Below are 16,500 nucleotides of genomic sequence, written 5' to 3' on the forward strand. Positions count from 1 at the left end.
GGCCCTCGGAAGGTGTGGCTGTATGTGGCGTTATAATCACAATTTGTCAGGCCCTCAGAAGGTGTGGCTGTGTGCGGCGTTACAATCACATTTTGTCAGGCCCTCAGAAGGTGTGGCGGTGTGCGGCGTTACAATCACATTTTGTCAGGCCCTCAAAAGGTGTGGCTGTATGCGACGTTACAATCACATTTTGTCAAGCCCTCAGAAGGTGTGGCTGTGTGCGGCGTTACAGTCGCATTTTGTCAGGCCCTCAGAAGGTGTGGCTGTGTGCGGCGTTACAATCACATTTTGTCAGGCCCTTAGAAGGTGTGGCTGTGTGCGGCGTTACAATCACATTTTGTCAGGCCCTCGGAAGGTGTGGCTGTGTGAGGCGTTACAATCACATTTTGTCAGGCCCTCAGAAGGTGTGGCTGTGTGCATATTCTGTCAGATCCTCAGAAGGTATGGCTGTATACAGTGTTACAATAACATTTTGTCAGATCCTCAGACTGTGTCAGATCCTGAGACTATCCTCAGACGCTGTGACAGTATGCTGTATACAGTCCAATATGATGAAGATTAAATGTAGAACTCAATTTTGCATATTATGAACTTACAATATATTTATTGTTCTTTAATTTTATCAAAAATTCTGAATTATAAAAATGAATAAATATCTTAATTGTACTACGCATCAATGCTTAAAATGATGCAAGTCATAAAAGCTACTATATAGTATACTAATTATTGTGCATGGATGATGATACACAAGAACTGGTCAATACAAATACATGTACAATGAAGCAAATTCCAAAGAAGCATCCAGTAAAAGAGACAACAAATGGTCATACTTTAAACCACTGCATCATTCTACTAAAGCTGTCTCTGAAAGTTAATAATAAGAATGGTCTTGCACTCTATGATGTTTTGTTCATTTCGTTGTAAACTTGTGTGGCAATGTTTTAAGAATATTTCTGTAAGATTAAGAGTCTCTGTTTAACAGGCTTATCTAAATACGAAAATATTTCTGGTGCTGCCTCACTGGAACATCACATTAAAGGCACCAAGTATAGCTCCCAATTCAGTAAAACTGACTATCAGCTACGTTACCACGGCTTAAAAGTGTTAAAATTTTGTCTGTGATTTTAGGTATGACAGAACACAGGATTCTCCGCTGGTAAAGTAACACCCCCACTCCCCGCCCAAACCCTTCAGAGCGCCATTGGTCAAGAAACATTCCACCCAAACCCTTCTTAGCGCCACTGGTCAAGCAACATCCCACCCAAACCCTTCAGATTGAAGTTGGTCAAGCAACATTCCACCCAAACCCTTCTAAGCACCACTGGTCAAGAAACATCCCACCCAAAGCCTTCTGAGCGCCACTGGTTAAGCAACATCCCACCCAAACCCTTCAGAGTGAAGTTGGTCAAGCAACATTCCACCCAAACCCTTCAAAGCACCACTGGTCAAGCAACATCCCACCCAAACCCTTCTGAGTGCCACTGGTCAAGCAACATCCCACCCAACCCTTCAGAGTGAAGTTGGTCAAGCAACATTCCACCCAAACCCTTCTAAGCACCACTGGTCAAGCAACATCCCACCCAAACCCTTCTGAGTGCCACTGGTCAAGCAACATCCCACCCAAACCCTTCAGAGTGAAGTTGGTCAAGCAACACCCCTTCCAAACCCATCAGGCCACCGTTCAACTGAAAGAACTTAGATGTACAATAACAGTACAAAAGGCCAATTAAGACAATAAATGAGTGAGTGAGTGCTTGGGGTTTAACGTCGTACTCAACAATTTTTCAGTCATATGACGACGAGACAATAAATGAAAATGTTGGGCCTGTAATTGTTGCTCTCTACAGGGACATGAGATTGAATGTGCGACCAGGAAATGTCATAAATCACTTGTAACTGGATGTGCTGGTCAGAGTGTTATTGGCATGGGTGAAGCTGTGCAGGGTGGACGTGTGAGGCACAACTGTCTTATCTATTGCTTATCCATCCATGCAACATGTGAGCCGTATACATCTCTAATGCCTCATCCCAACTGCTCTCTAACATCCACATCAGTGCAGGTACTACACAGTCTCATAAACATATACAGGCTTCTTCAAGTTTTACTTTAAGCTGTCAAAACTGGCTAACATTCCACATGTGTTCAAATATGTGCAAATATTTGATAACAATGCAGGAAAAAAAAGTTAGAATCCGTTATTAATATGTCTTGAACACAAAGAGCAAATTGATTTTATTTATTATTAATGTCCTTATGCTGCCTATGAAACTGACTTCCCTGCACTTATATGTTCATTGCTGGATTTCAACCCGTTTGTTCTATGGCTGGGTAGTGAAGTTCAATAGTCCGCTGTAACTGTCAGAATGTAGACCAGAGATACATGGGAGGATAAAGGTGGTAGTAGGCTATGAATCTGTGGTGAAGAAGATAATCCAGTAATTGACTGGGGATTCCCGTACATTAGTTCATGATACCAGACTGTTGGGAGGGGGAGAGGGCCTTGGATCACTGCCTAAGAGAGGGGGCAAACACAGATTTATGCACTATAAGGCTGACTCCAGGTTATCCACGACACAGGCTCAATTACAGCTGTCTCATCAGTAATTCCAGCACTCTAACTAAAGATGAAATTTAGCTTTATTTGAAGACAAAAACAAGGTCATAATACTCAAATTCTGAGGCTTTATTAACACTACATTTCACAAGGAACATAAATGAGAATGTCTTGTACTCGTAGCATGATAATCCTTGTCAAGCTCCACCTCATGAGTCAGTGCTGGGCAGATTTTTGAATAATGCAGCACCTGATGACAACATGTTGAGCTTTGTACATACGAAAAGTGAAATCACTTTCGAACAATTCTATTTCATACATCATCTTTCCACCCTAACCAATCTTATACACAAGTGGTAGAGAAGAGTTTTGTCTGTTACTGCACCGGTATACAAACATGTACAATATAGGAAGTCTGTTTCTGGGCACAGAGTACACGTCAGCCAACTCTGCAATGAGTATAATAGACTGACTGACGATTGTGTGATTGGCTGTCATTTCAAGCATGCAGTAGACTGAAGTAGACATTACATGTTTTCTGACCTTTGCTAGATGTTCCCAGCTTACAGCTGTACATATAAGCACAGGACTATACTACCCTTTACCACAAAGGTCCAGCAAACATTTAAAGCTTTAATAGCAATAACATAATATACACGTCCATGTGTTATCCTGCGTTGAAATATCCTGAAGCAGCCTGTGCTCCTCATTTCACATGAAAATGGTGTAAAATAAAAAATAAAATGATGAATACATCTGCACACTTAATACACATACATATCCGTGCATACTTAAACATACATGTATCAGTGAACCTTTATGGATACATGAATACACATACATATCCGTGCATACTTAACCATACATGTATCAGTGAACCTTTATGGATACATGAATACACATACATATCCGTGCATACTTAACCATACATGTATCAGTGAACCTTTATGGATACATGAAAAGCTACTACAGTACAACCTGTGTAAACCAACCACGCCCGGTAACGTTAGAAAATCTCGGTTCTGACAAGATGTAGGTTTACAGAAGGTTCCATGTACGACAACAACAGTTACTTCCAGGTTGTGCAGAGCGGGTCTCTAATAACAAATGAAGTGAATCAAGTTACAGAAAACGACCATACTGCATTGATAGATTTCCTGAAGTGCTTATGTTATTTCAAATCATGATTAACACGCAGAGAAAAGTGTACCGATCAAAATCAAGTCTTCCTTCATTTAGATTACTATCTCCCTTATCTGAGCTCTCTTGTTCCCGGCGGTGATAAAGGCAATGGGCAGGAGCCAGTCAGCAACATGCTGTGTCAGATTATACAAGGTTAATTAACATTTACTAGATACAAATGGGACTGGAAATCACGATCGCTGTTCACAACTGACAAGTGTCAGCTTATTCAATAAAAATAACATGGGCTGTAAATGCAGATCAAGCAGCATGGTCACTTTCGTTTTTGAGAGGTGTTGGTGTTGATGAGTTTTACTGTATGTGGTTTTAAGGGTAATGAAGAAAGTTATGCCCAAAAATGAAAAAAATAATCATTCTTGAGGCATATTTTATATTTTTAATAACCCCTCTATTTTATGCATACTTTCTGCCAATGCTTGCAAATTTTCAGACACGACACCGTGGATGAATGTAACTGGGAACGCAGGACCAGTGCTCGGGCTCTGCCTGCAACAGAGTTGTTTTGACAGCTATTGCATACATCACCACAGGAGGCTTCTTAATTTCTGGGTTCACTGCTTGGGCCTGCAGAAAACTGAAGCTTGAAGCCATTTTTAACTGCAAAACGGTGCTGATAAGCTTTTTTTGTAGTTTTACACGTTACACATCATAAACTAAGTATCAAGAAATAAACACCAAATGTTTCATGTATCCTTTAACTGCACTTTGACTGCAACTTCTACTATAGTGTAGAGTACATGTACTTCATCACGTTTGTCTGCAGCATGCTGAATGGTTTCAATAACAGCCATCAGCTACATATTACTGACTGTGGAAGGTTCAGTGTTAGTCGCCTCTCAGCCTGCTTTGAATCAAATTAGAACACTTGCGGAAGGAGCTGTTTATTATGCAGAGGACCAGCTAACAACTCAAGGCCTGTCTGCAAAAAATATCTTAATTTTCAGTAACAACAGCGGCTAATGCTGGAACTGAATTTGACATTAGCAAAACAAGCCTATTAATTATCATTACATTATACCTTATTGGAAAATAATTGGTAATCGATGATGTCATTATCAAACACATTGGTAGAGCTGTATCAAACTGTACCCAATACAGATTTAACATTACATCCCCTTTTTTCTTTCATATTTTTTTTTCTTACTTCTTCATGAAATGACTTAAATCTACACCTATACCACATCCTGGCAGTGTATGAGGATGACTACCACTGCTCAGGAAAACTACAAAGCCTCTGACTAAGTGACCTATGACCAAGCAGCTGGGGTCAGGAAAACATCCACTTAATGCCTGCTATGGGTCATCCTGTATAATACAGCTATTCATGGCTTTCCTAAAACCGCATTACAACATAACCTAATAATTTTACACATATACGTGTAGTATTTCAATAAAAAGTCAAGTGGTTGACTTTACAATGACCTACATGTAGTCCATGAATAGCCCTCTGAATATTAACATGGCACCCCAGATCACTTCTGAGAAATGGCACTTTACCGAAACGTGAAGTATCAGGTGTCAGATGAAACCATCACACCTGACAAAGGTATCTAATGATCTCGTGTAAAATCTTGTACCAAGTCATCTATAACTGGAGGCCGCCAAACTCATTAAAATGTTACAGAGATTGTGATATCCAGAAAGACACACCTTGAACCACTAAGCCAGCAAGGGTCCTGCAGCTACATGGTGTATTATTACTTATGTTCATATATTACATGTACTTGTTACAACAGGCAACTGCATGAAAAAATCTTCTGGATCATTTAAAACTGATTACATTTCTGAAAGACTAATGATCTTCATCAACCATTCTGCTGACCATATGAAAAGGACATTTATTTATTTATTTGCCAATGATAAAACTGATATTAGGACCAATAACATAATATCATCATAGAACATCAGCATTTGCCGGCTCTGCACAACTCACACTCACTGCACATAAACATACATCATGTGAACTTAAAGAAAATTACACAAGTTTGGATTTGTACCAACTCCACTGATGGTAAAGTCATTGTTTTCATCTCTGCTAATTTCATGTTGTGCCTTTCTTCGACTTTCTTGTCAGTGATTGCAAATGTAACAGTTTATCAAACAAAGTACACACCTGACAGAACCACTTGTTCAGCTGAATCCCCCAAACTGGACTGCATTGTCTCTAGGGCCTAGACTACATGTACATTACCTCCAGGACCTGAACTACATAACCTCTAGTGGACAGACTACATTACCTGTAGGACCTGGACGGCATTACCTCTAGGACCTGAACTATATAACCTTTAGGGGACAGACTACATTACCCCTAGGACTACATTACATCTGGACTGCATTAGCTCTAGGGCCTGGACTACATTACCTCTAGGACCTGGACTACATTACCTCTAGAATTTGAACTACATAACCTCTAGGGAACAAACTATATTACCTCTAGGATCTGGACTGCATTACCTCTAGGGCCTGGACTACATTACCTCTAGGACCTAGACTACATTACCTCTAGGGCCTGAACTACATTACCTTTAGGGCCTGGACTGCATTACCTCTAGGACCTGGACTGCATTACCTCTAGGGCCTGGACTGCATTACCTCTAGGAACTGGACTGCATTACCTCTAGGGTCTGGCCTGCATTACCTGTAGGACCTGAACTGCATTACCTCTAGGACCTGGAATGCATTACCGCTAGGACCTGGACTGCATTACCTCTAGGACCTGGACTGCATCACCTCTTGGGTCTGGACTGCATTACTTCTAGGACCTAGACTGCATTACCTCTAGGACCTGGACTGCATCACCTCTTGGGTCTGGACTGCATTACCTCTAGGGTCTGGACTACATTACCCCTAGGACCTGGACTGCATTACCTCTGGGACCTAGACTACATTACATCTAGGACCTGGACTACATTGCCTCTAGGACCTGGACTGCATTACCACTAGGACCTGGACTGCATTACCTCTAGGACCTGGACTACATTACCTCTAGGACCTGGACTACATTACCTCTAGGACCTAGACTGCATTACCTCTAGGACCTGGACTGCATTACTTCTCGGACCTGGACAACATTATATCTAGGACCTGGACTGCATTACCTCTCGGACCTGGACTACATTACCTCTAGGACCTGGACTACATTACCTCTAGGACCTGAACTACATTACTTCTAGAACCTGGACTACATTACCTCTAGGACCTGAACTACACTACCTCTAGGACCTGGACTACATTACCTCTAGGACCTGGACTACATTACATCTAGGGCCTGGACTACATTACATGTAGGGCCTAGGGTTACAAACACTGGCTTCATCATTGTTCAATATATGCAGTAGGCCATTCCTAGAAAGTCTGAAGAAGATCAGAGGGAGTATCACACCTACTGAGCAGCGGAAAAAGAAACACTGAATGATCTAATTTGCCAAGTGCTCTTTACCTATCACTTGATAACCATCCTACACATCTAGTGTTCTCATTTCCTGAATTTTTTGGCATGTTTCTCCCACAATATGTTAGGTCTTAGCCTATTGCCAATTCCTATTTGTAGCCCAGTATGGCAAGAATGGCGTACAATTACTATGAACCAGTCAAGCCAACAAGGACATTTCATTGCATGTCACAATAAATGTGAACAGATGTATGTCACAATAAATGTGAACAGATGTAGGTCACAATAAATGTGAAGTTCAGGACTAATTTATGTCCACATTTATCACAATGGAAACCTGCAACACAAGGAAATGACTGTGTACTCATGTGGTTTTCATTAATACTTTGGCTTTTTCTCTCCATAATGAAACATTTTATGGTCTTACATATTTCTGCCCCACATACACGAATAAATCAAATACATTACATGTACACATGTAAGTGAGAGCTGTATAGTGCTACATTTTACCAATTATGTTCATGGTTGACCATTTTGTGGTTCACCACACTGTGCAATTAGCTGAATGGTTGATACAGTATTCTGAGGTTTTAGGATATCAGGAAATGATGTTCAACAAGTTCAGCATACGAAATGGACATCAGTTGTCAAGAAAACAATACCTGATGTCCTGTCACACAACAGGTTTTTCTATTATACCAAAAACCGACCAAGTGTAGCTGATCTACACTTAAATCAATCAGTTTGTATGCCGTTAGCTGGGCAAGTCATCGTTCAACAGTTTATACAAGAGGACGAAAGGCAGCAGGAAATGGAAGTTAACAGCAGTACTGAATAAATCTATGAAATCCGTGAATACTGTCTCACAGTCTCGATATTACTTGGTGAGCTGAATGTAGCTATGTTTGCATTGGTTGTGCACATCAGTTTTTTTTGGAAGATCATGTGACTGTGTGTTGAACAGTAAAAAAACAAGGATCAGTTTAAGAGGCATAATAGTACAAAATGACTACTCACTTGACACACAACACAAAGTCTCCTTTCAAAGTCTGGCTTTCTCGCACCAGGAAGACCCCCTCACTTTGGTCAGTCAGCATGTCATTGGTCTCATCACGGCTCATCGGTCCGAAGAACCAACTGCAAATGGGGAAATGTGTTGTCATATCAATCCCAATCATTACGTGAGACTGGCAGCTGAGCAGTCAGTAAAACAGTAAGACAACTGGACTAGTGGCTATATCGAGTACAGTGCACTTGTTGTTATCAGTACCCCAGATTCAGAAGTGAACAGGAGTACACACATACTGAACACTTCTCCACTGACATCACATTTAACACCTCTACAGTTTCTACTTCCTAGATCCAAACAAAATGTAATACAATGATCTCCACTCAACAGCCTTCCATCTACTAGTCAGCAGCAAAAACCCCACCCTAGAGTCCTGGATCAACATCCCAATTGGGTCCATTTCCCCATACTGACGGAGATGAAATCATAACATACTGTACACATGTACATGGTACAATGTAAATGGATCCCCATCTACGCCCTGTTATGCCAGAATATGTACTTAATCACATCCTGACAACATACAAACTCACTATTCTGTCAAACAGGCATGCCATACTCATAACATACAATCATCTATTAATACAAATAATCTATTTATTAATATAGAACCGATTTATTGCCTATAGAACCCGCACTTATAGGCTTTCAGAAATCGGACCAGGATTTTCCCACCACAGTATGAAAAGGAATTTATCATTTAATACACGTGTATTAACATGTATGACTTGAGATTCGAGATTTCACTTGTGCGGGACCGGAGCTTGATTCTCAGGCTGGAGACTGGAGCCCAGAGTCCCAGAATTTTGGGACTGGAAAACTTCCCAGATTTTTGACACTGTATTCCCGGCTTCCTGGGACTGGTTCCCACCAAGTGTCAACTGTTTCTGAATTCTTAAACTGGATCACAAATCACTATTCCCAATACTGGGACTGTTTCCCAATTCACAGTACAAGAATTTTCGCACTCTTAATAAAATAGCTACTTATTGAGAATGCTTACCAGCAATTTGGTATCCTACATCCATCCATCCATCCTACAGCACTGACACCTGACATGTAGCACCTTTATTTAAGCTACAGCACCCTGCTAGTCACAGTGCCTTGCTGTGGCTAAGGTTGTCACAAGAGACTCTCACATCCATCCTACAGCACTGACATCTGACATCTTACACCTTTATTTAGGCTACAGCACACTGCCAGTCACAGTGCCTTTTTGTGTCTAAGATTGTCACAAGAGACTCTCACATCCATCCTACAGCACTGACACCTGACATCTTACACCTTTATTTAGGCTGCAGCACACTGCCAGTCACAGTGCCTTTTTGTGTCTAAGATTGTCACAAGAGACTCGCACATCCATCCTACAGACCTGACATCTGATATCTTACACCTTTATTTAGGCTACAGCACACTGCCAGTCACAGTGCCTTGCTGTGGCTAAGGTTGTCACAAGAGACTCTCACATCCATCCTACAGCACTAACATCTGACATCTTACACCTTTATTTAGGCTACAGCACACTGCCAGTCACAGTGCCTTGCTGTGGCTAAGGTTGTCACAAGAGACTCGCACATCCATCCTACAGCACTGACACCTGACATCTTACACCTTTATTTAGGCTGCAGCACACTGCCAGTCACAGTGCCTTTTTGTGTCTAAGATTGTCACAAGAGACTCTCACATCCATCCTACAGACCTGACATCTGATATCTTACACCTTTATTTAGGCTGCAGCACACTGCCAGTCACAGTGCCTTTTTGTGTCTAAGATTGTCACAAGAGACTCTCACATCCATCCTACAGACCTGACATCTGATATCTTGCACCTTTATTTAGGCTACAGCACACTGCCAATCACAGTGCCTTGCTGTGGCTAAGGTTGTCACAAGAGACTCTCACATCCATCCTACAGCACTGACATCTGACATCTTACACCTTTATTTAGGCTACAGCACACTGCCAGTCACAGTGCCTTGCTGTGGCTAAGTTTGTCACAAGAGACTCGCACATCCATCCCACAGCACTGACACCTGACATCTTACACCTTTATTCAGGCTACAGCACACTGCCAGTCACAGTGCCTTGCTGTGGCTAAGGTTGTCACAAGAGACTCGCACATCCATCCTACAGCACTGACACCTGACATCTTACACCTTTATTTAGGCTACAGCACGCTGCCAGTCACAGTGCCTTGCTGTGGCTAAGGTTGTGACAAGAGACTCTCACATCCATCCTGCAGACCTGACATCTGACATGTAGCAGCTTTATTTAGACTGCAGCACACTGCCAGTCACAGTGCCTTGCTGTGGCTAAGGTTGTCACAAGAGACTCTCACATCCATCCTACAGCACTGACATCTGACATCTTACACCTTTATTTAGGCTACAGCACACTGCCAGTCACAGTGCCTTGCTGTGGCTAAGGTTGTCACAAGAGACTCTCACATTCATCCTGCAGACCTGACACCTGACATTTTACACCTTTATTTAAGCTACAGCACACTGCCAGTCACAGTGCCTTGCTGTGGCTAAGGTTGTCACAAGAGACTCTCACATTCATCCTACAGACATGACACCTGACATCTTACACCTTTATTTAGGCTACAGCACACTGCCAGTCACAGTGCCTTGCTGTGGCTAAGGTTGTCACAAGAGACTCTCACATCCATCCCACAGCACTGACACCTGACATGTAGCAGCTTTATTTAGGCTACATCACACTGCCAGTCACAGTGCCTTGCTGTGGCTAAGGTTGTCACAAGAGACTCTCACATCCATCCTACAGCACTGACATCTGACATCTTACACCTTTATTTAGGCTACAGCACCCTGCCAGTCACAGTGCCTTGCTGTGGCTAAGGTTGTCACAAGAGACTCTCACATCCATCCTACAGCACTGACACCTGACATCTTACACCTTTATTTAGGATACAGCACACTGCCAGTCACAGTGCCTGGCTGTGGCTAAAGTTGTCACAAGAGACTCTCACATCCATCCCACAGCACTGACACCTGACATGTAGCAGCTTTATTTAGGCTACATCACACTGCCAGTCACAGTGCCTTTTTGTGTCTAAGATTGTCACAAGAGACTCTCACATCCATCCTACAGACCTGACATCTGATATCTTACACCTTTATTTAGGCTGCAGCACACTGCCAGTCACAGTGCCTTTTTGTGTCTAAGATTGTCACAAGAGACTCTCACATCCATCCTACAGACCTGACATCTGATATCTTACACCTTTATTTAGGCTACAGCACACTGCCAATCACAGTGCCTTGCTGTGGCTAAGGTTGTCACAAGAGACTCTCACATCCATCCTACAGCACTGACATCTGACATCTTACACCTTTATTTAGGCTACAGCACACTGCCAGTCACAGTGCCTTGCTGTGGCTAAGGTTGTCACAAGAGACTCTCACATTCATCCCACAGCACTGACACCTGACATCTTACACCTTTATTCAGGCTACAGCACACTGCCAGTCACAGTGCCTTGCTGTGGCTAAGGTTGTCACAAGAGACTCTCACATCCATCCTACAGCACTGACATCTGACATCTTACACCTTTATTTAGGCTACAGCACCCTGCCAGTCACAGTGCCTTGCTGTGGCTAAGGTTGTCACAAGAGACTCTCACATCCATCCCACAGCACTGACACCTGACATCTTACACCTTTATTTAGGCTACAGCACACTGCCAGTCACAGTGCCTGGCTGTGGCTAAGTTTGTCACAAGAGACTCTCACATCCATCCCACAGCACTGACACCTGACATGTAGCAGCTTTATTTAGGCTACATCACACTGCCAGTCTTACATGTCATATATGTACGTTTAAATTTGTTTCATTTGGATTTGTTGTAGTTATTAGTATGTTAGTGTAGGAGCTCCGAAAACCTAGTAAGAGCACGGATACAGCTCTTTAGCTTAAGCTTCGCACTGCAGACTGCCACAAGAGACTGTCACATCCTTCTGACATCTGGCATGTTACAGCTTTGTAAAAGGCTATAGCAGACTGCCACACTGGCTTTGTCTTACTGCGACAAGAAAGGGAAGACATCACAAAACACTTGCAGATGCCCATGGGCAATGACGAGCCTTTCAAGAGTACATTTTAAGTTGGGAATTTACAAGATTTTCAACACTGACATGTAAGAATCAAGTTAGATTCCAGTAAGTACAGAGTGGTGTCAATCCATAGACGAATCGATTTGCAGATTCACGTTGAAAGACAGACAGTCAGTTATAATGTGATGTTGGTCAGATTTATGGGTGGAGAGGCAAAACAATAATAATAATAATAATAAAAATATGCAGGTAAGCAAGTGGGATTTAAAGGTGAAAACTTGTTGACTAAGAGTAAGGGGACTTACTGCTACAGCTACAGCCATCCTCTCATCCTCCACTATTGTAAGCATTATACGGCTATAATATTCTGTCTCACCTGCTGGTTTGGAGGGCAGCAGTCAAATTTGTCCTTAGTCACCGTATAACTGTTTCTATACATACTGTTTTTGTTTTGTTTGTGACGGCCTTGGGGAAGAACAGTTTTGTACAAACTGACTGAGTTTAGTCAGTTATCTTCAAATAAATAAAGACATTATTATTATCGTAGTCCCGCACATGTAATGCTTCATTTCATGTTATCAGTGGATTCACCGTGCAACTGGAAAAGCATTATTTTTAGCAGTGATTTTAATTACTGGTTAAACACCTTAATGCATGCAGCTTTATTTAAATGTAGCTCAATGATAAACAATACCTGTGCAAGCCAATTACTGTAGGTATCAACTGAATACATCAATAACACCCTACAGTATGACACAGACACTAGTCTTATCTAATGTTTATCTACAATATGTCCTGTCCTTACCTACACTATGTCATTCAAGTAATCGTGATTTCAAATATGTGTTAATTTAAGTGAGCTGTAGATGAATCACTCTGTGAAAGGGAATATGTACGGTGAGAGATTATATTACCTTGTAGAAGTGGAACACACATGTATCCGCCTCATGCTTGTCAGATTTCAGGCTGTACAACTGGCGGACTGTATATCAGTAAGCTAACCTCAGCCATGCAGAGCAATAGATGCTGTCGCTCCCACATGCACATCAGCTCATAATTATTTTGTTAATGTTTTACTGAGTTTCTCAGTGCATTCAGGAAGTAAGGCATCATGTCAACCAAAACCACTTGGGGCTAGATTTTTTTTCCATGGCATTTGTGACATGACTGCTCCAGTGGATAAGTGCAACAGATCCACACTATACATGTCACCTACACTGTAGGCACTGGTTTTTAATTAGTAGTATTTAAATATTAAGAATTACATGGGATATTCCAAAGTAACTTTTAAATTACTTAATTTAATTTTCTTTCAAAAAAGGTCAAAAGCCATAGTTTGAATATATATATTCAAGAGACAAGACTGATTTATTCGTTTGGTGTTTTATGCAATACTCAAGAATATTTCACTTAAAAAACGGTGGCCAGCATTTTGGTGGGAGGAAAATGGGCAGAGCCCTGAGGAATCGACCATGACTATCAGCAGGTAACTGGCAGCCCTTCCCAGATTATTTGATACATAATCACACAGCACTAAAATATACATTTACACTGAGGCCAAAATTAGGAAGCTGTTTGTTTGTATAGAAACATTGTAGGTCTGTTTGTTTTTTTGTTTTTTTTTATATAGTTTATTTTCTGAAGAATGGATCCCATGGGTGAACATAGACAGAATATTACAGGTGAAAGTTATTCTAAAGATTATTTAATACAAGAAAAACACTTGATGGGTGGTGAAGGGGTTTGGGAGACATGAACAAAGACACAGTTGAAAGCAGTGGGAGAATATTGTTCACCTATGTCTGTCACCTTTGTACAATTACCTGAGAATATGCCCAACTGGATTTTCTGGAGACTCGCAACTAACTAGTCTGTTGGCTCAAAGGTGCTGTTAGGAGCTACCTTAAAATCACTTCTTTTCGTTACACTGGTTTGAGAGAGTCCCCGTTTCATAAAGACTGAAGCTGCAGGCCCTTGTGAGACTCTTGAAATGCTAATTCAGCTTAGTACAGATTAAACTGAATTTTTGTTTCTATTGTTTCCAAATTAAATTGTGACAGGTTATGTTAAAAGGAGAAAGCTTGAATGGCACATTTTCTAAAAGCGTGTAATAAAATTTACTGCAGGACCCTCAATCACTTTGGAATAACTTTATCGTCCTTCATAGACTGTTGTATATGCTTTATAATAAATCTCATAGTAGATCCTCAAAATAGAATAATACACAGTCTGGCATAAAACAATCTCTCAGTCTGCTAAAAGAGAAAAACCTCAGGCCACTTTCACAAAACTTTGTGAGTTGCAATGTGCAACATAACGATGTGTCCTGTATATCCGTTCAGCACTAGTACAGGTCAACAGCAGCATAGTGTACACATGCTTGTGCTGGTCTTCAGCTCTATGTTTGACCTAGTTTCGAACAGGTGGTTGTAAAGCTGTCAAACCTTATACCCCTGTCAACTTGCGATGACAGGCAGGAAGGGTTTCACTACCAGTATATTTCACCCTCAGTCAAACAGTTTTCTACTAAAATATCCAACAATAACTAGTTGCATCAAGTTCAAAGTGCTCTATTCCATACCCAGAATATGGAATTGTTCCTTAAACCAAATCAAAAGAATTCTTAAACATACATTCACAAAGCCTTGCAGGACTGTTTCTATCAGACAAGATGCTATACAGAACTAACTCACATGTGTTTGTGAAATCTGTACACAATAACCATAAAAAATGTACAGCATCTTCCCAAGAATACAACAAAACCCATATGCAATGCTATCCTGCACCTGGAGAAGTCTGTCACGTACATGTAGATTGGTTAAAGCCTTATCAAATTATCATTCACAGAATCTCACCTGAACTTATCATCCGGATCAAAATCTGAAGCCATTTTGGGGGGACGGACAATATCTCTTTAGGGAATGTAAAATCTCCACACCACTTCGGATGAGCAGCTTGTCTCTTATAACGAATCACTGCGAGAATGTTTTGTCTGCAACTTATCTCCCTTGTCTCAGAAACTGCAAACCACACCCATTGGACTTACAAAATCTGTAACTCCTCTGCGTCACAACTCACTGTCTTAAGACTTTCAAAGCAGACGAACACCTGGAGTGGACGTTTAGCTTCATGACTGTCATTTCAGCCAGGCCTGGCGACACAACAAAAATCACAAGTCGATGACAAAACAGACAACAGCAAACGGCATTTGGAATTGTTATGTCATGCTGGCCATTTGCAGTGCAACAGCCATGGCATAGATTGTTTCCTAGAACAAGCCGCTCCTAGGGAACTCGTGGGTATAAAATAACAGCCGCCAATGCACCATTAACTTTGACAACGTTCAGGAAGTAACCAGAAACCAACTCCCCCACCACTTACAATATGGCGGCAAATGACTAGGTTGGAGAGTATTTACGTGCAGACGAAAAATTTAAAGTATTTTGTTTTTACAAAGACATATACTGTGCCACACCAAAATACTGTAAAACGACATCAAAACTTCTTTTTTGTATTTTTGCAATAAATTATAAATTCATAACAAAGCAATGACCTTTCGTTTGCAGGATATGGCACATGAAACAAAAATGGCGGCAACTTCGGTTACATGCCGGTGTCGCTCAATTTACTATGTTTTTGGCTTAGTATCTCTGTCCGTGTTGTTCCCTGAGGTTGAATCAGCAAGATTAAATGTACCCAAGGTTCTTCTACCATATTCCAGCACCGTTGTAGCAAACTACAGTCTGGAAGTTACCGAAACAATTGGCCCGGGTACATGCTATGTCTGGTAAGCTACAACAACAACAGCATTAACACGTGATCTACGGCCTAACGAATGGAACGACTGACCGGATTAGCCTGATAATGATTGGGAAAGGGTAGGCTACACATCAGTGGCCATAGCTGGGAAACTGTTGTGTGGGGTGATGTAAAGCTGAGGCTGTTGTCATTTGTTCGTCATCCACCCCTTTCTCAGTCCTACTTCTAGCTTCAAAGCTAAGGGGAATTAAGGGTATGGTATCAGAAACTCAACCGGAAAATTACATAGAAGTGAACAGAGAAGGCAAGTTAGATTACCATGAGTGACAGGGAGATGGGCATTTGAAGTCTGCGCTGATTTTTGGAGAGGTGGCAATGGAATGTTATGATGATTGTCAGAATTTTAAAATGGCACTCTTGAGTCCATCTAATTGGACATCACACATC

The 16,500-nt window shown here is 41.4% G+C and overlaps 2 protein-coding genes across 2 annotated transcripts in view; one reads left to right on the forward strand and one right to left on the reverse strand.

Annotated features, from left to right (window-relative positions):
• Nucleotides 1-15,652, reverse strand: part of LOC135467621 (adapter molecule Crk-like) — a 30,287-nt gene extending 14,635 nt beyond the window's left edge. The window contains exons 1-2 of the mRNA XM_064745399.1: nt 15,150-15,652; nt 8,167-8,286 (exon numbers count right to left, since the gene is read on the reverse strand). Of these exons, the coding sequence (XP_064601469.1) occupies nt 8,167-8,286; nt 15,150-15,184 (155 nt within the window). The 5' untranslated portion in view covers nt 15,185-15,652. The remainder of the gene's footprint in view (nt 1-8,166; nt 8,287-15,149) is intronic.
• A 296-nt stretch (nt 15,653-15,948) lies between these two features.
• LOC135467599 (nuclear pore membrane glycoprotein 210-like) overlaps nt 15,949-16,500 on the forward strand; it is a 74,486-nt gene continuing 73,934 nt past the window's right edge. Inside the window, exon 1 of the mRNA XM_064745372.1 lies at nt 15,949-16,081. The gene's annotated coding sequence lies outside the window, so the exon portion shown is untranslated. The remainder of the gene's footprint in view (nt 16,082-16,500) is intronic.

Source organism: Liolophura sinensis, chromosome 6 (genome assembly GCF_032854445.1).
Source record: "Liolophura sinensis isolate JHLJ2023 chromosome 6, CUHK_Ljap_v2, whole genome shotgun sequence".
Classification (NCBI taxonomy): domain Eukaryota; kingdom Metazoa; phylum Mollusca; class Polyplacophora; order Chitonida; family Chitonidae; genus Liolophura; species Liolophura sinensis.